Source organism: Opisthorchis viverrini (assembly GCF_000715545.1).
Source record: "Opisthorchis viverrini unplaced genomic scaffold opera_v5_82, whole genome shotgun sequence".
Lineage (NCBI taxonomy): Eukaryota > Metazoa > Platyhelminthes > Trematoda > Opisthorchiida > Opisthorchiidae > Opisthorchis > Opisthorchis viverrini.
In genome coordinates, this window is record NW_008751738.1 from 960,537 (window position 1) to 985,994 (window position 25,458).

A 25,458-nucleotide genomic window follows, 5' to 3' on the forward strand; every position below is an offset into this window, starting at 1 on the left:
TCAACCGTCCAGAATATAGACAAAGACTGTTTGCGGAAAAGCAGAAAGATCAATTGGCTCGCTAGGCCACCTTGTGTCTACCAGTTCGCTTGCTCCTGCGGGGTTCGCTGCCATCAGCCGGACGACGACAAATTCGTCCGCACGCAGTTCCAAACCTATAACTTCCTGACCCTCCGAAGATTTCGTTAGGACTGTTCTGGCAAAAGTTGTAGATTCTGAAACGGCACTTACTATTATCCAATTCGTTGGTCCGAAGTTATCACGCAGATTCGGGTCTAGAACGCACGCCATCGCAGAATCCATGGCACACAGGTATGAGTTCTGTTCGAAAGCTTCTGGTTAAAGTTCTTTGCTTACCACGGCCTAACCAGTTCGGACCGGCTATCAATGACCAGGGGAGATTACAAGACGACCCTGATTCCTCATCCCGTCTTTCATCATGAAAGATGTAATAGTATGGATAGCACTGAGATCATAACCCGCCGAATACTATATTCAGAACAACGTTACGGAAATAACTAGTGATAGAAATTCCGTCATGAATATACACGGGATGTTGGTCTCGGAAATCATCGTCTATCGTTTTGGTTGGCGTGGTCAATTATGTACATGAGATATTACAGAGCATAGACGAGGGCGGTAAGCGAGACAATGAACAAATGTTGCCGTGTCGCAAGGGAAAGATCGGGCGTGAACAAGAGTTTGGACGGCAAAGTCATACAACAGAAGATTGGAAAAAAGTGAAGGTTTGACATAAAAGTGTATACATTTGTCGGCAGCACTAAAGGAGTCATCCAGGCTACATTCACGAGAAAGCGGATTTGGAGATGAAGGGCATCAATAGAGGTAAAAAAAGTAAGAGACCAGAAGACATAATAAATAGACAAGATGATTCTGTCGTACGCAGATCGTGTGTGCTCAACAAATTCCTTGTACCGGTGGATGAACATGACAAAAAACTGTACAAAAGAAGCAGAGATCAATATTCACGGGGATATGTACAAACAGAATTCATCGAGTTGAACAACACATAGCACATCCAAGTTCATACATGTGAACGTAGAAAAGCAAACGATGGACGATAAAAACCCGTTGCTTTGAAGAAAATGGATACTAGCGAATCCTTCCACTTTGTGGCGAAACATGAGACTTGAATGATCAAGAATGCATGAATTACACAATCCGAGCACTCGGACAAAGTCTTGGTGCCGGCGAAGTGGGCAGTTATGTACATAGTAAGGCCAATAAGGAAAATGTTGACCTACAAAGACTGACGTTGTTGTTGAAGAATCTGGTTATGCTGTTGTTGTTGTTGCTGCTGAAGCGCATGCTGCTGCTGTTGATGTTGCTGATAAGCTGCCATGAGGTTCGCCTGTTGCTGGGCTTGGTGTTGCTGATATTGCTGTTGTTGTTGCAACGCCACAGCAGCCATGGTAGATCCAGCGCTCGCTAGATTGGCATGTGCGCCATTGTTAGTAGCAGCAAGCATCAAGCTTGGATGGTGGTGCTGATAGAGCGCCGCGGCTAACTGATAGCAACTGTTCATGGCTACTGCGGAGTCTGGCTGAGTCATTGCTAGTTGAGCGTTGGTTTGTTGTAGAATTTGACCCTCTTGTACGGAGGTGGATGTATTATTGTCCACACCACCACCAGAACCATTGGTACTCGTGAGAGTGGTCACGGAATTCGAAGTGGGAACACCGTTCGGTTGAACGGCACTTGCTGCAGCCGCTACGGCAGCTAGGCGTTGTTGGTGCTGTTGTTGGAGCAGTAGTTGCTGCTGTTGCGCTTGTTGATGAGCGACAGCGTGCTGAGCATCGGAGTAGCCCGCCACAACCTGCAAACCCGTGGCTGCTGCCAGGGCGGAAGCTGACAAGGCGTTGGCTGAGACTGCTGGTAGCACTGTCCCATTGGTAGCGCCGGTCTGTTGCTGGGCGGCGGCAGCAGCTGCAGCTGCTTGGGCCTGAGCAGCCGCGGCTAAGGCGAAGCTAGCAGGATCGGCCGACGAAGCCAAAATTAACCCTGCTGGCATTCCTTCGGTGGGATTGCAGAAAAAGCTTGCAGGAGCTGTTCCAGCAGCAGATCCACTGGTTGGAAACAGAAGGTTGTGTGCGGCCTGTTGACGAGCGGCCAAGGCGGCTGCCTGCTGCTGCTGAATCTGTTGTGCTTGTTGGTGGAGTTGAAACTGTTGTACAGGGCTAGCTTGTAGATTAGCGACACCAGCCTGGCCAGCCCCGACAACTTGCTGGTGGCCCGAGACCGCTACCAACTGTGTGCCAGCAGCAGCAGCTGCGGCGGCCGCTGCCGCGTAACTTGCATGGTGTTGCTGCAGCAACTGTTGCTGTTGTTGCGCCGCTACAGCTTGTTGTTGTTGGAGATGCTGTTGAAGTTGCTGCTGTGCCCCCGCTGGATGAAAACCGACCATCTGAGGGAAAACGGCATGGCCAGCCTAAACAGTGTAGAAAAAGACAACAGTGAGTAGAATATAAGTGGTAGATACCACTTGCTGTACGCACTATTTGAGTATGTTGTTCAGCTACAATGCTACTGCAAAAGTTTATTTGAGCATTACCTTTTGTGTACACGAGGTACCTAAGGGAATCGGATTGTTTGGGAGTGAGATTCAGTCTAACTGCTCCACAACCTATTCTTCCTGGTCCAAAATGAGGTTTCTGATATTAGCAGAGTCGAGAGTTTAACTGAAGATTACTGCTGAGCCAAATTTTACACGAACGCCCCTCTTCTTATTGAACTGAAGAGCGTATACCGGTGAATATAATGCACAGTGGCGGAGCATACTGGCGGATACTAATAGAAAGGGATACTGTCAACATGTGATAGGTTTCTGTGACTGACAATAAGCGGTGGCATATTGTGCCTAAGCGCGAGTTAATCACAATGTTGACCGACTGTTCGTGGCCGAACGGTTAAGTGTCCCAACTACTAAACGCGTGGCTGCGGGTTAGAAACCCCCAGGAGTTTCGTGAGACATTCACAGCTGATGATTCCCAAATAGGATAAAATAGATGTACAGCGCTCCTCGGGTTTTCGCTATAGATTGGCTTCACTTGCGGGACTACATCTCACTAGGAAATTAGCAAATTTTCCCCACATTACCATCAGTTGTATATAATAAGCGCGTGCTACTTCATCACAACATGAAGTCTTGTGGACAGGATGAGCAGAGTGATTGGCTTTCTTCGTAATCTTGTTCCGAAAGTTGCTATTGTTTTCAGTCACCAGGAATTTGGAAGCGCATCTTCTTGGAACGTAAATCTTACAGGACAAGAATCCGACTGAATTCGAGCAGGCTTGATAACTGTGCTTATTTAAATTATCAGTGTTGCTCGCTATTCTGTCCTTTGGAGCATATGACAGAAACGAAAGATCTGGGTAAGAATGCCTACCCTAGAGTTAGATTCGGTTTGATTAATCAATGTATCCGAACAGTATGGCCTGGAAGTGAAATAAAGCTGCAAACGCCAATTATATGCAGGTTATCTTTCAGTAAGAATGGCCGCGACGCACCGCGGCGATTCCGAATATGCGACTTTCCCTTCACCTCATTTCGGGAAAGAAAACACCCGTCGTACAATTATTTATATAGGTCTCCGTTATTGGATCAAAGTGGAGTAATAAAGATAAAGCGTGCTCTGAAACATTGAATGGGCTGATTTACTTGGTTTACACAAATATTCAGGTCTGAGAAACGCAATCGTCTAGCTGGTATATGGATACAAAGTTGGCGCCATCATATTTTCCTTTTACAACCGATGTAATTCTCCGAGCGCGTTAATAAATTCATGGACTAGAATGAGGAATGGAGCAGAACCCAAAATTTTTAGTTGACGGAACAAACTGTCCACAAGGTTGTTGGAAGCTCTTCGATAGCGCGCAGCAGGTTTCGCTCTTTTTGGAGCTTATCAGACAGGTGATCAGTTTTGTTTCCTTCTTAAACACCAAACTCGCGCTTAGTCGATGAGCCTCCAAAAGGGCGAGTTTCCAGTAACCTTCTGAGAAGTACGCTCAGTCAGGAATAGAAACTCAAATACCGTATCAACTGAAACATGAGGCGGCGATTGTGCAGCATATTCGATTGAGGACTACCATAAAAGCGATATTCAGCAGCGCTAAACATTAACTTAGCCGGCCAAACTGCTTATTTGAACTACAACCACAATTCTCCTTTGAAAGAACACAGAATGTCGTCCAAAATTATACCACCCAAGGTGAAGTATTCTCTATGAAAGCCATAGACGTGTGAATGAAGTTACGACGAGGAAAAGCCACAAGCTTGAAAAGCTTGTGGACGGCTTCTGAATAGTTTAACTTGCATTTTGTTGGGATTTACAAGACATGATTCAGTTGCCAAAGACTGTGATCTACATGAAAACTAGGTTGCTCCAGCACCCAACTCACCAAACATCTACCTAAGGGAACAACACCCATAAATGCCAGTGCCATTGGTGACTTTCAGTGGGCCAGGCGTTGACGTCGTCCTGACGCTATCGGGTACCAACTATTATGCTACTGGGCAACAATGCAGCGAATCAGGTGCATAAGCGCCCCAGGTAGCTCAGTTGGTAAAGTTCAGGAAGCGGGAAGTCAGTGGTTGAAGTCCATTCTCAGGCGCGTCCTTCGCTCATGTTATGTTTACCCAGACTTCACAGTTCGACCTGCGCAGCTGACAAACTGTTATCCAGAGAGTCATGCCACTTATCGTTGTAATGCCCAATAAGGACGTAAAGGTAGCCGAGGTTTTCGGAACTGATCACATCTCTAATTAAGACTCAATGAAATTCCGAACATACAACAAGGTAATTATCAGTTTCTTCGTCGGGATCGATGATCGGTCAGGATAAACAAACCGAAAATTCCCTGTTAGGCAAGTTGCCACGTATAAACAAACAGCACCATCGAAGACATTTATTTTTTCAGACAAAGCTGTTGCCTAATTGTTCCCAGTGGAACTTTATAAAGCGAATACATAAGCTCTAGATATCAGTCCGCTGCTCCACGAGCTCAGAGACAGTGAATGAACCAGGTGTTCAGGTCAGCAGCTTACCTACTGAATCCATTTAGCTGTAATTACTGCCAAACTGGTCCGCTTCAGCGTTGTGTATCTTCGACCATGCTCAGGCCGAAGTCAAATTGGTTGATTCGCAAACTCTTCCTTCAAGTCTCCCTAATCACGACACTATCATTCCCTTATTCTAAAAATGCACCTCTCCAACCTAGGGTCTTCAGGCTTAAAATCAACACACCCAAGGCCAGATAGTTAACGAACCTACTTGAATTGTTGGAGTGGATTGCGCGGACGTGTCCAAAGACCGTACAGTGTGATACGAGCGCATGAAATGCTATCATGGCTTAATCTGTTTCCATTCAGAACTTAATAGTCTGCCATAAAACGTGTCATCCTGACATACTTTTATGGCCAAAACTTTTTTCGTAAGATTCTTCGATCATGTGGAAGGGACTGTTCCCAAGAAGATTTCTCAGACGTCTTTAATGTAGTACAACGTGGAGCGACGAGTAGGCTAAACCAATAAACTAATATGCTAGCATTATGAAAGCGATTGTGTGATGTAGGCGATAGGTTTAATGAAAAGCTGCACTTCCGGTGGAAGTAGGAAATAAAACTGGAATAGCACAGCAAATCTGTGAATTTCCGTATATTTCTATCGTTTGCCTTCCATACAGTATCGCCAACTGTCTCACAGAAATTGCTCCCAAAATAAACAAAAAGCTTCCGTATAAACTTAAGACACATAGTTGGCTTTCTTATTCTTTCCTGGTATCATGTCCATGGCGATCTAGAAAGTCCAGAATGAACTTTCCTCATCACCGAATACAAGTGATATGGTCCACCGCGCTTGTATTACGTTGGAAAAACGAAACCTCCCTTGTTCCCGTGTACTTTGACTTAGGGGAAACCTGAAGTAAACCTGCTCCGGGCTTACACTGAAATTGCAAGTGCTTTTCAGACCATATGCATTGGCTATGATGAGGACTTGGCGGTCGTCCAATCGCTTTCTTACCACACTCTTGATTACACTGGCATTTCCAAGTAATAGTCCGAAAAAAATTGCTCAGCGGTAGCACCATTTCGGTGCCTAGCTGCCATGCCACACGAAGGAGGCACGAGGGCTGGGATACTGCTAGGTTGCCCGAACCTAGACAGGGGAAGTCGAGAGGCAGAGGTCGGGTTCGAACTACGGACCTTCCGGTCAGTAAATCCGCGCCCTAACCACTTGAGCCAATAGTCCAAAAGATTGACGGGTAATATATTAACAACGGTCTATCCAGTTTGATCTTTTCTGCGGTGATACTCATTCTCGTTTCGGTCCCCAGTATGATGAACCACGTGTGACGAGAATGAGGCATCGACCAAGTTAACTCGAAAACAACTTCTTCAGTGGAAATCACTCAGCAATGAAGCCCGAAACCCATTTCTGTGCACCATTCCTGGAAATGCATCGCTTCTACAATACAGCTCTGACTTATTTTGATTATGATGGTGTTCCGCATCCAAGCCCAACAGTTCCACTGTATTAAGTAGCCACTTGGACTAGGGCAAGCTCATTTCAAGTTGAGTGTGCGAAAATAATAGGGCTGTTGTAATAGCATCACGAGAAGAGTAGGACGAGGACAGCTGAAACAAATAACCTTACTTTATATACTGTGGCACGGCGGTATTCATTGGAAAAATCCCTTCTTGGAAAATTCGACAGAGTTGACATTCTTACCTGGTTCAGTTCTCTTTCACGGGAGGACATCACTGGTTATCCGGAAAGTGCGTACCGCATACACTAACATGTACCGGCTGTCGAGTAGGATATGATAAGAATCACTTAGCTGTAGCATCCTTTCAGTGCATAGATGCCATGCCACCAAAAGGCGGAGATAATGTCAGGTTGTTCAAGCCTAGACAACAGCAATCGAGATGCCAGGGTCGGGTTCGAACTATGGACTTTCTGGGCAGTAAGTTTGCGCATTAATCACCTAGTTATCTCAAACTCCAAGGGATGTAAGGCAATACTTCAAACATTTTTCATTGGACGGACGGCATCTTTTACCGACATCCTTTTACTTTGTATGAAATAGAGATTCGCGACCGTAGGAAAAGTCTCAAAAAGTATTATACCTCTCGCTAAACTCACTAAGATACAGTATGAATGGGGAAATTGGTTACGGAAGCCAACGATTCACTGATCTAAAAGGTAGCCCTACACTGAACATTTCCGTGACATATTTTGGGACAAGCCAATAAAATAATCGAACAACTACATGAACTGAGTTCATCGTTAGCGGACGAACGCACCGTAAACAGTCGTTCAGTTGTTTTTTATTGGCCTTAAGGGACTTATCAGGACCTACCCTAGGTGAGCATACTCTTTATTCGCACTCCTCCCAAAAGTGACAACTAGGGGGTATCTGCATGCACCAAATTCACTGCTGCCTAACGGATGTGCTTTGAAAACAACACAAGTGCGTTAGCAACGAAGAGACATAGACCATGGTGGTTTACTCACACGCGCCAAATAACTATGATCCATTAAAACAATCAAATACACCCAGGTACAAGTAGACGCTGTCGTGCATGATGACACAACAACGACTACTTAGACAGTATGTGTGCGAAAAGTATGCCAAACGGACGAAATAAACAAGCATCCTACGTTAAAAAATACACTAATTTGCATACTAGTTTGGGTTTCACGGGAGACTCGGCTGAATTTCTCATTTATGACATGCTTCAACTGAATATACTGCACAAATGTCATTTCATAATTCAGTTGGTATGTTATTCGAGATATCTCAGTAAATTTGCCTGAAGGAATTAACTCATACGTTTAATGAAGGTGTTTTTCAGCATCCTTGTGAGTAGTATCCTTGGGAAGCATCTTCGGAGGAGTAAACCGGAGTATGAAAACTACCCTATCGCTTTCTTCTACATCTTCGTAGCCAACGTTCTGTTGCATCCTTGTGGAACGTTGGACAGGATAAGTAAGACTGTTGGATTGTCATCCTCAGTACTGTTAATTCGCCTTTGTGAAGCCGACAACTTCTACTTTAGCATCATCACTAGAAAAACTAAAAGCTAGAGACCAGATGGTTATCAGGTCCTCCGTGACGGTATTGAAATATCGCGGACAATGAGCCGACTATTTACAGGTAATTAGGTTCCTAACAAAGTTGATGCATGGGCTGAGCAAATGAAATAGTTGGATTCAACCTTGCGTTGCAACCAGCCACGTATGGACAAACTTCGATATTACCCAAAGGGCTACTGGTAGGGATTGTCTTTTGGGGTGCAGTGTCTGACATTCAATAAAAGTAATGGGGTGGAGGACGCCGCCATTGTTTGGATGTTTTTTTTTATTTGGGGCATGAATACACTGAAAATGTATCAAGAGACACTCACTAAAGGATGAGCTTGTGCAGCCTGATTAGCCGCCGCAATGCGAGTCCACACCATCATCGGGCCAGAAGGAGTGGCTACGGCCTTCAATTCCGGCTGGAGATGAAACTGTTGCTGCACGGCAGAAGCGGCCGATTGTTGTCGCTGCTGCTGCTCTTGTGCTGTGGCTGATGACTGAGTCAAGTTGGTTGGAACAGCAGCCATCGCAAAAAACTGTTGCTGTTGTTGCTGAAGTGCCTGCTGGTGTTGTTGATGCTGCAAAGCGAAAACAGACGGGTGGGTAGCTTGGGTTATTGTGGTCATCGCTCCCCCGGGAAGCATGACTGCCGCTGCAGCAGCCGCTGCGGCTTGTTGTTGCTGAACCAAATGGTGTTGGGCTGCTGCTTGGGTCAATGTCATTGTAGGCAACATCAGTCCAGAAGCAGCCCCTGTCACAAAAACAGGTGTTGAAGCATGAGCGGTGGGAGCTGGTGGAAAAGTGTTTAGACCAGCGGCGGCTGCTGCGGCAGCAATGGAGGCAGTTACACTGTTCGCGGACAAGCTGGAATCGAGTACCGTTGAAGACGGTTGTGACGGAGACCCACCGTCCTCTAATTTTGTTCGCAGGCACGCTGAGGCTTGGGATGATCGGCCATTCACCGATTTCAGAGCTATCCGGTTTGGTTGACTAGCTAGCTGGTCGGCGCTTGAGGGAGAGGTATTCCCTGCTGAAATCAAGCTCCCATTGCTTTTAGACTTTTTCTTGTTTAATTTGACAGGTGCTAGACCTGAAAAACATCAAAGAAAAGTAATACATTGATTTTTGGGTTTACGTCAAGAAAACCACTTCGCCGCGATAAACGGTCTACGAACAAAAAAGTGCTAATGACAGGAGTCCTGTTACTTACTCACTTCTTAGAAGGCCAAAAATGACAGAAGTCACGAGTCAAAATGTTGGTGTTTGAAGATATGTAACTACGCTTAGGTAGAAAAGCGTCTTGAGGGATAGTCACAGCCAAATAAATTGCTGCTTGGGGTCAGTTCACATTGAGAAAACCTGACGGTGAATAAACGTAGACAAAGAACCATACCGACCAACAGGTCATGCTTTGAAAAGTGATGTCGGAAGTTGTAAGGCAGAAAATCTACCAAATATGGCGGGAAAATGCATGCAAATAGTACGATAAGCTTCGAACCAGTTCACAGGTGAACAATCTGTGAAGCATTTGGGGTTCCACTCACTCTGATGTACTGGAAAACATTACTTTTACATACACGGACCGTGACCTTAACGTGTGTTCTTCAAATGCATTTGTTCAATCAGGCTATCTTGCTTGATGGCACCACGCCTAATGAACAGTTAATCGCGGCCTGGGTGACAGTAATTTAAACCGTTTCACGATGAAGTGTTCAGGATGAGTGTGCCGATAAATCAACTTGCGATAAATTTACCTATGATGAATGGACGACCATTAATTAGGCGGCTATCCCTACCCATCATATGGCAAATGTTGATAAGCTTCGCAGACTACTGGTTTACCATCCTACGTTAAGGGAGGCGTTGGCAACCATCCCATATAAGGTCTATGTGGTGAGATATAGAAGAGCGCCATGGAAACTCAACAATCGCAAGTGGCGAAAGTTGCAAAATTAGGAAAAAATTGACAACCGAGGTTTGAGGAAGTTCGGAAAAGACCCACTCTGGAAGGTCACGTCAACATAGTTTCTATAAAAGGCAGTGAACTGGGCCCCATAATTTCATGTAAGAATGTTCAGAGACATTGAAATCATATGATTCCCCACCAAGGAGGTAACTGGATGATAGCCCCTGTGCCGATAGAATAGAGGTTGTCAAAGCCTCGACAGTAGCAGTCGAAATGCCGGGGTTGGGTTAAAGACATCTTCTGATTTGTGGGTTGCGCTTTAATCACTGAGCCATTTCAGGCCTTGTTTGGAGCTAAGAGAAGGCCATTGTCTGCAATCACAAATTGGTGACTGACTAGTGTTTCTTCCGAAGTACCTGAATTTATTATACTTTCGAGCTAAGTAGGATAGGTGCTATGGGTCTCTTATAAAAGCCGATAGAGCTTTTGGACTGTTGGTATGGAAGCCATCCGTATAGAAGAAAACGACCGTACAATTCCCAACCAGTGCCGGAATCAGCGAACTACCTCTTACCGAAAAAGACTTAACACGTTGGAGAACAGATTGACACGGGATGTCGGTGTTCGGGTAGCGGGTTGTCTAATCTATACGATAGCTGATTATGAAACCCACCCAATGGTCCATATTACGGGTGCTTGATTGCTAAGGGATGGATTCGTCTTGTGAACAACCCACCACGGAAACCTATACCAAAGTCGAGAATGAGAGAACACCAATACAGGAAACAGGATTCCGTGTATATCTACAGGTGGCAGACTGGCGAACAAGAGCATTTTATAGTCAGACCCACAACATGCCTGCTCAGTTTGCATCACAAGAACTTTTTAATCGACTCAGTGGTAAAAGTGGCAACATTCGTGCAATTCGTCAGAGGATAGGATGGAGCATTCTCGTGGATGGTTGATGTGGGTCCGATGCACGTGGCTATCTTACTGTATTTGATGAACAAACCCCATTCTCAAGGTAGCAGGGAGAAGAGGGTAGCTCGAAATCACCAGCAAGTCGCTAAACGTTCATCTAGTTGACGTACCTTTTGAAATAGCGGCATAGCGCGATCGGTGAGAGACAGGTTGGTGACCACAAAGTTTGTGGTTCTGGCTCAATCAATGTTATTGATCACCCTAATCTGTGTTTCACTGGAAGGATGCTGGAGCCTCAGTTCCAAATTTTTAAATCTAATCAATAGAAAACGGTTGCCTATAAAAACATTCCCTGGCACTTTAACTTCATGTGTGCCGATAAATTCCAAACAAGTATATCAAGTACCGAAAAAGAGCCGTCGTATCCTCTGGGGATGTGTTGCCATCCAGAGTTTGACGACGACGGTGGTCGTGGTGATGACGATGCAAATAACAGCTTGAAGCCGCAACTAAACTGAATTACTTTGTCACTGGTTGAAACAGGAAGCTATCCAGCCTCTCATGTGAACAGGCAATATACTCAGCATGGGATATATGATGTAGTTCCGAGCAATTTGCACCCAGTTTGTTGGGGAGGTTTACCAAGGTCGCCCTCTCCTCTGACTTCAAGCTTGTTAACGTAGTAAGTCATTTTCTCATTCGATAATCTGAAGGACCTCCAATTCAACTTCTAAAGAAACAATCAACGTCTCTTCAAGATACGACATCAAATGGTTCAGAAAGTTGGCTGCGCACTTGACTTGGAGTCTCCGAAAAAACGCTAAAGGAAAGTGTCACCTTCTTGCTTCAGCATTACAAATGATAATATCGTAAGGATGGTAATCCCTGTTCTTCGGAACAATGTACCATTTTAAACGAGGAAAAGCTAAGTAAACGGCTTAACAATGCATACGAACCATGAGGTTTGAATTACTCCTACGTAACCCTAGCCGCGCAGTTCATCGCGACTGTGACAAAAAGTAACACTCCTAAAATTGTATTTGGGACCTTGACAGAAGGACGAAAAACAGAAGCGCACCTGGGGCTCTTCGCTTGGTACCCATGTTAATCCCCACTCCAGGCTCACCCTGATGTACCCCACGGATGTGTCGGTTGAGGTCCGACTTCTGAACAAAAGGCTGCTGACACTGTTGACACTCGAAGTTCCTTGCTGCCCGTTCGTGATGCTTCAAATGGTCCTTCAGTTTGTCCCTGGGAAAAAAATAAAAAGGGTGACGAAAAACGTAAGCAACGTAAGGAATCTGGGCCAAATGACTGTGCGGGACCAACACTGAGGAATGAGTTGGGAAACTCCCTGTGCTTATTCGAAGTGCTGGTGACTTCAGAAAGCCGTCACAGCTATGTTAAGTGTCAGGAGATTAAACGGACTACTGTGCGCGTTAATTGGGTAATGAAACAGACCCGAAACAACGAAACTTAATTGGGATGTGTCGGTGATCAAAATCCACTGAGTGACAGCAATGAGCCGTCTGTTAATGCTTACACAGGATGGCTCCCCTTGTTTCCTGATCAGTAGCAGTAAGCTTTGCAAAAAATAATAACTAATTACTTCTCAGCATTCCGCAACACTCAAGGTCACACGAAATAATCAGAGGCAATCGATGCCCGAGGTGTCACGCCAGTCAAACAATGTCCACTCAAGTTTGGGTGACGTCGCACCTTCTCCAGTCCTAGGAATTGTGGGAGCCAGGAAGCCCGACTTTGTGGGATCCAGCCAAAAAGGGTTTGGTTTACTAACTGCTCTCCAGCAAAGCGGCATACTTTCAGTATACTGAGAGAGCTTTAATCGATGGAGAAGAACTCGTGACGAGGAACCTTTATCGAGTTGCCGAAACATATCCACTAAGGGAAATTCCTTAAGACAGCTCCAAACGCTCACTTAGTGTTAATCGGCTGGGATAAGTGAAAAAACACGCAATAATACAGAGGTACCCAGACAGAAAAACCATATTTATTCTGCAGGTTTATAAAATGCACGAAACATCAACAAAGTTAGCAAGCAATAATGACTTCCCACAGCGGAATTCTCCGCTGGCAAAAGTTTTCCACTTGATGAAATAATTCTGTTCAACTTCGTGGTAATGTCAATTGATCAATCTGAGCGGGTCGTTATTCAATCCTACTGAAAAAGCCCATGAAGCAACCGCCGACCACCAAGTACGCAATAATAGAAAGAATTGAGTCAAACTTTCAGCTAGATATCACAGTAGTGATTGTTCCTGGAAACAGATTGTTGCAAATTTCAGGTATTTAGGTTCAATCTTTTCTAGACAGCCGGTGAAGTGCAGCAAGCTTAAGGGCAACGAACCCATACAGCAGTGAGTGGAACTGTGACAATGAATACCAGAAGAAAACCATTGCTGAAACCTATCAAAAAACTGAATCAAAATGGACGTAGACCAAGAGGCAGCAATCGTTACAAGAGCAAAAGCAGACCAGCATGAGAACTGTCACCGAAGAAAATCAAACAATAAGGCTATCTAATACATATACGCAGTGGGAAATTTACCAGGATTTATAAACTTTGCGTCGATAAGAGAATTAACGAACATAGCACGACGGGGAGATGTTCACCAATCAGTTCACAGTATCGATGTAACAGGAAGTAAAACAGCTGCTTGTTGCGTATGGTCGTCCGCATAGTGTTTTGCATTGGCAAAACACTAATACGTGGTCAGACATTCGAAATACAGGCTCCCTTGATCTACGGAAGTCCTGAGCGGGCCAAAGGTCTCCTCGTGTACCTCCAGTTCCCGTGGATCGTGTTCCACCAAATTTGACGTGACACAGAACTAACGTTTGCTCAGCATTCTGGTTGTTGTAGTTGTGAGGTATCCTGTAGTTTCCCGATGCTGTTTCCCTAGCCAGCTTCCTTTTGATTACCGGGTGATTTTCATCTCCTGGACCACTTGGTTATCGTTATCGGGTAGCAGTGTAAAATTATGTTCAAGACTCGTGCGCAGCTCCGCCGTATTCCACGAGCTGATAAAGAGTCTGACCGGTTATTGAATGTATCACGATCGAAGAAACAGACAGGAAGAGTTCCTTGTCCAATACGGGGGACATTGGTTAAACGCAGTTCACGTTCCAACAGTAGACGTCGTTTAGTAATTCGGAACGTAAAACTAGCTGCCTCCCTCATGAAGCGAATAAGGGCGCTCAGGAAAGGTGAATGCCAACATACGAATGGGTGCGTGCGACAGAAAATACCAAACGTCTGCGAGGAGCATGTTACCAACGGGAGGAACAACCAACAAAGGGATATGGTAAGTGTGACAGGGTTCCGAGTGATGGTATGGTAAAAAAAGTGGCAACACGCCCATCTAGGGATAGGAAGAGCTACGAATGAATGCACACATGTGCACAGAAAAGTTTTACCGATAGTGTAGACGGGGAATTGATCAGCAAAGTTACCCACACAGGGTGAACCCAGCCCGATCAATCCAGCCATGCAGACTGGTGGAAAGAGAAAAAATTCCATACACACACGGCATACACACAACCGTAGCTGCATATTGCACTCGAAAGAATAGACTACACACATCCCTACCACAAACACAATGTGAAAACAGTTAGACAGCAACACGAGGATACACACGCACATGGCTTTGGTACAATGCACACACAACGAATATTTCTCCCGATCAGTCACCGAAGTTTGATTGCAGCAAGGTAGTCGTATAGTGGCTGTGCATCCCCTAACAGGGGTTAATACTAGGGGTTATTACAAATGTCATTTCTGTAATCACATCCTGGAAGCGCATGAGCCACTATTGAGTGAGCGGGGAAGACGTTAAAGGCGAAAAAACGCTGGGAAAAATAGCAAGACTAGATAAAACCGCTCGACCAAAAGCTTACGGAAAAAACTGAACGGGATTCGGTTACTGGTGTTAAATCTGAAAACCGCCATAGGGCTCTAAGGGAACCACCCGTCATTCACTGCGGCTTTGGTAAGCTAATCTCAGTCACCTCTCGTTTACCGGTACGAATTAAATCATTTCTAACAAGATAAATAACGTATTCCATCTTTTATACTTATCAGATGGAGTTCCTTCACACAACAACATCATCGAGAGGCACCTGTTTCCGGACCTATCTCCCGCTACAGTTTTCAGCAACGAACGGTACAAACTAGGGGCATTCAGATATCGCTAAATACTGCCAACCTGTTGGTACGGAAAGTATCTTCCATATTATGTGTCTTAGAACTGGCTTCAATCATACATAGTCTTTTTCCGTCCTCTTCCGTGCTCTTCCAGAATGGAGGACAGAGTTCAGGGAAGCTCTCACACACTCCCTGCCCCCATATGCGGATCACTATATCAGGGAAGCTCCCACACACTCCCTGCCCCCATATGCGGATCACTATATCATGGGAACAAGTAAGCCACATCGCCATTCTGGTATTTAGTAAAAAAAATTCTGTAACCGATCAGACAGCCCTAGGTGGTTCGAAAAACAGCCTCCTGAGTTACAGCCAGATTAGATTTAGAGATCACTTTGATAACTTTACGGCCTCTCATCAATTACGATACGACAAGCGACTACGAGTTTGGAAAGCACGACTTAGTGAACTAGACTGACCGTCAACTGACAAATCACTCAACTGAGGTACGTGTTGTCGGTGATCTCTCCTAGATCCACAAGGCCGACGCAAGTGTTCTCCAAGGTTTCGTTCTTTTCTTCTTCTGTTTCCGGTTGCATCCACCCATGTGCAGATGATGTTATCCTTCACTTTTTCCCTTCAAATTTTCCATTTCAGTTTAGTAGAGATCGCGTGCATAAACTCACACCAAACGCCGATTTCACGAACGTTCATGTGGGACTTTTGGAGGGTGGCTGCAATAAATCCTACCTAACCCATACAGGCTTTTTCTTCCATCCGCCAGATTAACTGCAAACTGAGTCTCTCCTCATTCCAAACAAGACCCGGGTATCCTACTCATTCCAAGCCTCAATTGCTGAACAAAACTGTTTTGCTTCATGGTCTTCCCGAAGACTGCTTGACCCTGGAATTCTCTTCCATCTGCACTTTCTCACAAGTTTTATAAACTTTAGATTTTTGAGATTAACGTTCATTTATCCAAACTCCCATGAAGCCCATCGATACACATGTCTTGTTGTGACTACCTACTATTGCCAATTTACCCGGTAAACAGAGATACCGCAGTGGAAATATTTTTAAGAAAGTTGAAGTGAATCCTCGTAAAGATACCCCAAAAATGAATGCCCTCCTGCTGTTGGATATTCAAACAAGTGCACTATCAACTGGCGTGCTCTACTCACATCAACTTATACATATACTACGTCATCGCTGTGACCACGGTTTGAAGAGCCAATGGCCGCGCTAACAGATGTTCCCACTGCACATCTTAAAGAAGACATTTATTTTAATTCACTACATACAGTAAGGGTAGAGAGAGGGAACGTGATATTGAAACTACATCTGGAGCTGGTAACGGAGAGGCAGACGTATGACGATGATAAGTGAGACTCACTTTCGGGAAAATGCCTTGGTACATATACCACAAACATGCGGTTTTTCCGTCGTGTGAATGGACATCACGTGACGTTTCAGTTTATCTTCTCTGACAAAACACCGACCACACGTGTCGCACGTATGCTTCGGTTCGTCGTGCATAATTCGGTGCTTCAAAAGCAGCGCCTTCTGGGAGAAGACACGATTGCATGCAGAACAAGGGAAGTCACCCTTATTGTCCAGGCGTTCCCAGTTAGTTGAGGGCGCAATATTTACTGCCGATGTGGTCGTCTGCGAGTCTGGCGCTTCATCCATGCCGTTCGGGGATATATTTTCAGAAGACTGAATGTTCGCAAATGAAGATATGTGATGTAAAGAGGAGCAGATAGAAAAAAAATGATCAAGAAATGAACGACTATCCAATTGGTAACATGCTGATACCTCGTTGTAGACTAGGAACAAAAGCCAACAAGAATACAGATCATGTGTATCGCTCCCATCTACAAACAAGACAAACGGGTGACGATATATTTTACAAGAAAAGTAATCCTTTGCCGGCGTCTCGTGGCAAAATAAAATTTCTGCCTACTATTGTCAAAATAACCCCAATATGTCTATGACCTGACACTAAGTTCTGGCACATCTGACGATAGACTCAAGCTTCACAGGCAATTTCCCACATAGGCTGAAATTTGAGACAGCTAAATAACAGTGAAATTTAGGCTGAGTGGTTAGAAAGTCAGGATGACCAAACAGATAATTACATGTATCGTGAGACAATCCAGGTGAGACTAAAATTCTCTTTAGTTTTACGGGACACGTTATTGCAGTCCCGTGATCAATAGACGTTTGCCCACGTGGTTCACGAGCATGCCAGCTTTACCGTGCAAGGATAGAGTGAACTTTCCAATTGGCCGACAAATAAATCACTGCTTCTGGTCACGTGCTCGGAATTAGATTATTTCGTCCGGACAACTGGTAAGGGGAAAAAACAAGCCCTCCGACAGTCGGCAAAGTCGATGGCCGCCCGAATGAGCACTGAACCGTCTCGGTGAGACGTACAGTTTATTGCGTAATTGAACTCGTAATCACAGCTGACGGCACAATAAGACTTAGGAAGCCTTGGGACTGGTTCAAAGAGGAATGGATAAACAATGCCCTTTTTATTGCATCAAACATGGAACATCCTATCACACGTGACGGATAACTTCAAAACCATCTGAATCAGGAGTGGCCTCTGGGACAAATGTATGATCTCTTCGCGTTTTAAAAAAATCACACAACCGAGGTAGAACAAAGAAACAGTGGTTTCTCAGTTGCTTTCTCCACAAAAGAACCTCCTCATAAAGAAGACACTTCACCACCATCATCATGAGAAACAGCAACATCCCAGTCTCGTGAGGTTTACTAATCGACTGTCAATGCCCCGTCAATGACACGATAGGAAAATCTGTCACTTTTGAACCTGTACTTTTCTTTTTTCAGAAAACAGAGGACGAAAATTGATTTGTTAGGCAATAGTACGCTAAGAGCTAAAAAGCTAAGCATAGCTCTACTGATAACTACTGTTGGGTCTTCCTGGTACTGCTCAGAAAGTGACACTTCCGCGAAAAGGGATAGTTCAGGAGCTCACGAAACAATACGTAAAGATTTGAGCTCTGATCGACACAAGGAGCACCTACAAGCTAAACTGCCCGACGAACGTTCAGTTATGTAACTAATAATCCGGTTACATAGTCGGCGTCCGTAGACGAACAAATTAAGATGAATATAACATCCCATTGCTCTAAGGCTGAGTGACTTTGGTACAGTTGAATACTGCATGGGTTTAACTTTTCCATGAGTTTATTGCAGGCAAATTCTGCTTAACCACACTCAAGCATAAAGCAATGACCCTTTTTTGGAACTATCTATCAAGTGGGCTCTTTAAGGCAAGTGCAAATCGAATATTCTGATGATGCAAGCATGGAAGAATATCCCACGATGCTAACAATTAAGAATAAATTCAACCAGTCTCAAAAATATCCTCTGTGCATTTCATCGGCGAATGTGACGAGGTGTAAGTTAATCTTTCTACTCTTGGATGGCGTTAGAATACGAGGGGTGCAAAAATCGACAAATATGCCAACACTGATTTATCAATCTACATTTATTATTCCATCGGATATATTGTCCTTTACGTGATCATGACAAATGAAACAGTAAACGACGAGAAAAAAACAGACCGATTTTATGACCACGGGGAAAAATTTCGAGTGCCTGTTTGAATTAGATAGACGTCGCGAATGAACTCGGAATTGAAGACCCTTGTAGGATTCTACGTTTATCGCCCATTGCGCGGGGACATTTCAAACGGGATCAACTAGGAACAATGATTTAATATATAGTAGATATAGAATGATACGTAAAAGTTAATACTTTGCCTGAATTTCATTCAGTGTCGTGGAACTAGAGATTTGGTCCAAACTCCGAATCGGGGTCTGTTTTCCACGAAGGAATCACTTTGATCAGGTCTAAAGGTGGTCTCTAGTGAGGGGCTACTGTATTATGCGCTTTGGTAAGCAGTCGCCAAACTGTAATAGATGTGATTAGAGTAGATCTGAGTAAGTTATGCCTGAAAAATGGTGAACCTGGCACTTGTTTTTTAATGCTGGTAGTCCCCCTTTAAATTTCAGGTTATGGAACAAAGAAACGTCTCATCACAAGGGATTTCGAGTTTCTTCAGCTCACAAGCGAAGTTGGCGTTGTCGTAAAATTCTCCAAACACAAAAGGTGCGGGATCTTCAACCATCTAAATTGACTGTCCAATGAACTGACGTAGCTGCGTCGGTTCACATCATTAATTCCAGTCTCAGGTATCCGACCCCATCACTACGACGATATACTAGGCTATCATACCTCCTCCTGATAAGCCTGTTTCAAACAGAATATCGTAGAAATTGTTGTTTACTGTGTCTTCACATGTAGATAAGTATAATGCGAAACAATAAATGTATGCGATGTCAAGACGCTTTGAAATTTGTAGTTTCTAAGCTCCGACTTACTGGCCTTAACCGCTGACCTAATTCAACTTTTTATTCAGTCCACCTAGAGATATTGAACTCCAAGCTCAGTACCACAAGCCAGGCAATAAGAATTTTGATGACTGATCATCAGACGATCTTTTACTGCTTGTCTTTTCGAAATTCGAGAATCTTACGGAAGTTTGAGTATAACATGCGTCTGTTGAGCAACACAGTGCAGAAAGTGGCGGAAGCTGAAAAGCAGAGGCATATTTCATAGACAGGATTAGAGCCAAACCATAATAAGCGTTTGGCTGTTCTCTGCTGTCCACTGCCGTGCGACAGATTCAGATAACAACCTCAGCGACTCTGTGTAGTTCAATTCAATCCGTTGTGGTATACTTAGGTGGGCATTCCGACCCCGACTTACGCAGTCACCAAATCAGCGCAGCTACGTTGGTTCAGAAGACAGTCAGTTTGGTTGGTGTAAAACTCCGAATCTTTTGCGTTTGGAAATTTTTACTGTGACTTTTTGTTTCCCTTCTTCCGATTTTCAAGCGACATCTATAGGCGTCTCTGGGTCTGTTTTCCACGAAGGAATCACTTTGATCAGGTCTAAAGGTGGTCTCTAGTGAGGGGCTACTGTATTATGCGCTTTGGTAAGCAGTCGCCAAACTGTAATAGATGTGATTAGAGTAGATCTGAGTAAGTTATGCCTGAAAAATGGTGAACCTGGCACTTGTTTTTTAATGCTGGTAGTCCCCCTTTAAATTTCAGGTTATGGAACAAAGAAACGTCTCATCACAAGGGATTTCGAGTTTCTTCAGCTCACAAGCGAAGTTGGCGTTGTCGTAAAATTCTCCAAACACAAAAGGTGCGGGATCTTCAACCATCTAAATTGACTGTCCAATGAACTGACGTAGCTGCGTCGGTTCACATCATTAATTCCAGTCTCAGGTATCCGACCCCATCACTACGACGATATACTAGGCCTGTTTCAAACAGAATATCGTAGAAATTGTTGTTTACTGTGTCTTCACATGTAGATAAGTATAATGCGAAACAATAAATGTATGCGATGTCAAGACGCTTTGAAATTTGTAGTTTCTAAGCTCCGACTTACTGGCCTTAACCGCTGACCTAATTCAACTTTTTATTCAGTCCACCTAGAGATATTGAACTCCAAGCTCAGTACCACAAGCCAGGCAATAAGAATTTTGATGACTGATCATCAGACGATCTTTTACTGCTTGTCTTTTCGAAATTCGAGAATCTTACGGAAGTTTGAGTATAACATGCGTCTGTTGAGCAACACAGTGCAGAAAGTGGCGGAAGCTGAAAAGCAGAGGCATATTTCATAGACAGGATTAGAGCCAAACCATAATAAGCGTTTGGCTGTTCTCTGCTGTCCACTGCCGTGCGACAGATTCAGATAACAACCTCAGCGACTCTGTGTAGTTCAATTCAATCCGTTGTGGTATACTTAGGTGGGCATTCCGACCCCGACTTACGCAGTCACCAAATCAGCGCAGCTACGTTGGTTCAGAAGACAGTCAGTTTGGTTGGTGTAAAACTCCGAATCTTTTGCGTTTGGAAATTTTTACTGTGACTTTTTGTTTCCCTTCTTCCGATTTTCAAGCGACATCTATAGGCGTCTCTAGATGTTGCGAGATTTGACAATCACGAACCACGGACTTATGCGCGGCGGCTGGGGCAATGGCACCTTGAGATAACTTACGTCAGGTTGGCAGAAGTGGGTATGTGGAGCACGGACAGAAAATAAAGTAGTGGGTTAACGATTACGGATAGGATAAACGCAATAGCTCAGCTCGTTTCGACACACGTGTCGATGAGTACTTTTAACCAGTGATGTGGTGAGCCTCTGATATATCGATCTCGTGGATTGCACACACCAGTGCAACTAAGACCTATTGTTGTTTTTCACGTCCAGCCCCAAAGTAATGCGTTGTCCGCCTTCTAGTAGCTGCAATTCGGAACCTGTTTGGGTAAACAAGGCACGGGAAGGTGACTAATTACCTAGTATAAGATACACACGATGCAACCATCACTAAGTGGTGTGGTTCACTCAAATCATCCATTGGACAAGCATCTGATTTGACGATGGGTTGAACGCTGAACATTGTAACCTTGTTGCGACAAAAGGCAGCGGAATCTGCAAAATCGGGGAAAAGCCAAAATGAGCTACCAGTATTCCCTTCCATAAAACGTATGTGATCTGTTGCCAAATTCCATTTGTCCACCTTCCGCATTGTTGATCTGATGGTCGCACGACGTATGTGCAATGTTTCGAACGAGCCGATGGTCAAACACAAGCCGACTTTCTTTGTCCCCAGCACACAATGCTCAGGCCCCACAGCCCTAAAGCAACACTGGACGATCTATCCCGTTTTAGACCCAACTTTCCATCATGAGTCTGGTGATACCGGTGAAAGGAGGGAAGCCCTCCGCCGCGATGTTGTTTCTTAGCAAACACGAACTAAGCTACTACAGGCCATCAGATACGAAAACAAACATCGCGTCAGAATAAATGTTTTGAAGAGCGAACATTATCAAGCATCTTGAACTTTCGTGGACCTTTGTTGAACAGTAAGCAGTAGTAAACGGACACTGTAAAGCGATTCTGAAATTTATGTAGTCAACTTCACGTTCCATCGGATGTGGGAGCGGAGCTCAGAACTGTTCGCCGTGCTTGGCAATCAGCTTGCAAACACTTCATCCCAACGCGCAGCTGAGCGAGCACTTCCTCCCTACTTGTCTGCGTTTATAACTTTCGTAGTTGCTTTACAGGTCTGTGCTTGCAACAAATACATGTTAATCAGCATACAGTTATGAGTTGTGTTCACCAGTGTCAGTTCCGAGAGTACCCACAGCAAATCCTATAGGAAGACGGTTGTTGTACCTGTTGATTCTTTAAACTGCGCATTTGGATCGTCAACCACGATACGGATATTTGAGGTTTGTCATCCGGAAGAGTTCGGAAAGGTTCGCGAAGGGTTTCTTTGACAGTGTAAATGCAGTGGCTTTCTGAAGACATGTAAAGATCATAAAAATGTTTCGGATACTGGATTGTTTGCTTAGGATACCGGTAGATTGCTGTCGCATTTGGTCTCCAAAGTGATCGCGACACTTCTGACCTATGTTCAGTCTGTTAGTGCCATTAGTGGCGTTCTCGCGAAACCTCAACAGTAGGTAAGACGTCGAAAGCGTTTAGCCACTGAAAGGGCTCGTCCGGATTGATATACAAATAAACTGGTCTGAAATACGGCTTAGGATTAGTCACATCTCCGTTTCACCTACATAAAAAACTATGCAGCTGAGAACTACGAACCTAGTCCCTGCGGCCTACCCAAAAAGTGAGCAAACTCATTTATCAACAAAGCCGCAGTTTACCGGCATATGCAATCACCAGTCAGTGTTGCCTGACCCAAATCCACAATCCATGCGAAGCATGAAGATTCGAAGACATCATACAACGTTTATACGTTCACAATTAGTTTCTGCTCATTATTTACGAAGGGCCCAAGTAGGCCAAGTAAACGCCTACCAACTTGAACCTATCACCGTGAATATCAGTGAGCAAGCTACTTGAATAGGGGTACGCGAACGAAGGAGTCCCATCACCTTTAGCTGGGGAAACAAGTCTTTCTGCTGAAACCATGCAGAATACTAGTTTAGAGACTCACGCCCACAAGCAGGTCCCGAACTGCTACTGCGGTGACTGGACAAGCTTGTGACATAAGTGACAGTGGATGGTCACTGAGTCCCCATCCCACTTGGTGGTCTAATTCATGATGAGGTCGAAGTAATGAAGCACACAAATACTAGGAGAAGTGTATGGCCCAGGAAAACATCGGGCCACAAAACATATCAATTCGAGATAATAATGATAATACTGGTTAATCAGCTTACCTCCTTTGAGTTGTGCGAAGAGACGGTATTGTGCAGTGCCGAGCTGGAACCATTCACACTTGCTTCAAGCCCAGAATTTGATAACACTGAGCTCGTATTGATCGGAGCTAGACTGAGGGTGAGAATCCTATCAGTTCCAGTCCCTTCGAGAGATGGGTCGACCTCCAGAGCTGGATCCGGCTTTCTATTTCCAGCAAGCGCGTAGACCACGTCTTCTACAGCTGCAACGGCTGCGGAAACATACTCTGCTTCATCACACGCTGTATCTTCATCTGGATGATCACCATTGTTTACAGTATTGTTTGGAATAGGACTGGGTTCTTCTGCAGTTGATATGAGAACGTCTATGTCACTGATATCATTCGATTTCGAGGCGTCTCTGTTCAGAAAGCAAAGTTCACCTGAATGCGAACCCAGAGTATCCGGTGCATGGCTGTTGAGGAAATTCAGTTGTGAACCGGGCGAATGCACGAGATCTGATTGTGCTGGTCCCGAACCGGAATAGGGAGAGTTATTGGTGGTCGGGTTCATCGGAGAATGATCACAGGTAATATTTCTGTTCTCTGAATTTACAGCAGGTTGAGTCTTGTTAGCATTGCTATCCATATCGCCAAACTGGTGGTCGACGGCTGGGATGGATGGGACACTGTTGTCAGTGGAACGAGAGGGTGTATTTCGCCCGCCCAAAGTATGTAAATTAGAGGAAGGGTACACAGGAGTGTCGCAGGAATTTCTCGGTGGTTTATTATCAACAGTTGCTAGGGTCATTTTGTTTGTCAAGACAGTTTCGGATGTCACTAGTGCTGCGATCCGAGTTGGTGATTCTGTTTTTAGCGGTAGTGTGGATGTGATGGGAAAGCAGTCATCATGTGGAAAAGGGGATGAAACAGAAGTAGTAGGAATATGCGAATTTGGGCCCACGGTATTCGGGGATATACCCTGCTTATCGGAAAGAACGGTTGTGGGAAGAAGTAAAGGTGATGTCGGACACGCCCAAGTGCTATCCGAAACTGCCGTCGTAGCTGCAACACTACGAACAACTGAAGCATCAGTAACACGACCAAAATTTGGTTGAGAATAATGCGAGGGAGCAGTGGGAAATGATGAACATGTGGTGGTGGCCACCGTCTCTGCTGAATGTCGTTGATTCTGGCATGGGACATCAAAATCGACAAAGCTCTGTTTGGGATGGGGTTGTGGTGGAGTGGATAAGGTAGACGGTGAACTAGTTTCACGAACAAAAGTACTGTTACAGATGAATGGATCACGGCTAGGGCTAGGAAACTTTATGGAACTAGCTAGAGAATTGGTGTGCAACGGTGAATCTCTAGAAGTTGGAAGTATACGACATTCTGAGGTCAATGAAGAGGATATGGTGAAAAACTGAGAGGCGGGACTTGATACACCAAGGGTTGACGTGTAATTCTCCATAGCATTATTTGGACTGAAACCACCAATTGATGTATTTGAAGGGATCAGTTGAAGGCCAAGTGGATCTTCTGCCTTCGCCAAGGCGGCCGCTGTGGAGTTGAGGCGAGAAACAAGTAGTGCTGCACCACCAGCAGTGTGCAGACCATGTTCACTGCGTTCCACATTGGTCTTCACACTCCCATCTAGCTCGACATCTAGTGGGCGACAAACCCTGGTATCAGGTGGAGTATTCAGACCAGAGGACGAAGATCGCAAATGAGGTGACCCAGGGGAAACGGAAGCGGCAACAGCGGCCGCTGCTGCTAGGAGAGAGCGCATATCGTCATCGTCATCATCCATTAGTGGGGATCCTCCGATCGGCTTCATCGACGGCAAATCAAAATCATCGGTGAAGTGAATCAAGTGAGCTGCATGAGAAGCTGATGAGGGTGTGGAGAAGGAAGTGGGACGTGAGGACAAGTGTGTGGAGAGATTCACATTCATAGGATCTTGTTGCTTCACAACAGATTGGAGTGGACCGGAAAGAGTTAATTTCGGGGTAACATGTCCAGATAAGGAAACTGGGTGAGTATCCGTTGGAGTAGTGCATGGAATTCCGCCATCTGTCACGTTTCGACTGGCTTTTAC

At 44.8% G+C, this 25,458-nt stretch overlaps 1 protein-coding gene across 1 annotated transcript; it reads right to left on the reverse strand.

Moving 5' to 3' along the window:
* Positions 1 to 25,458, reverse strand: T265_13597 (hypothetical protein; the record flags this gene model as incomplete). The annotated part of the gene is made up of 6 exons (XM_009169619.1): positions 1 to 335; positions 1,540 to 2,449; positions 8,429 to 9,192; positions 12,008 to 12,180; positions 16,488 to 16,968; positions 23,460 to 25,458. Coding segments are annotated over 6 exons (4,662 nt in total), but the record flags the coding sequence as incomplete, so codon positions are not given.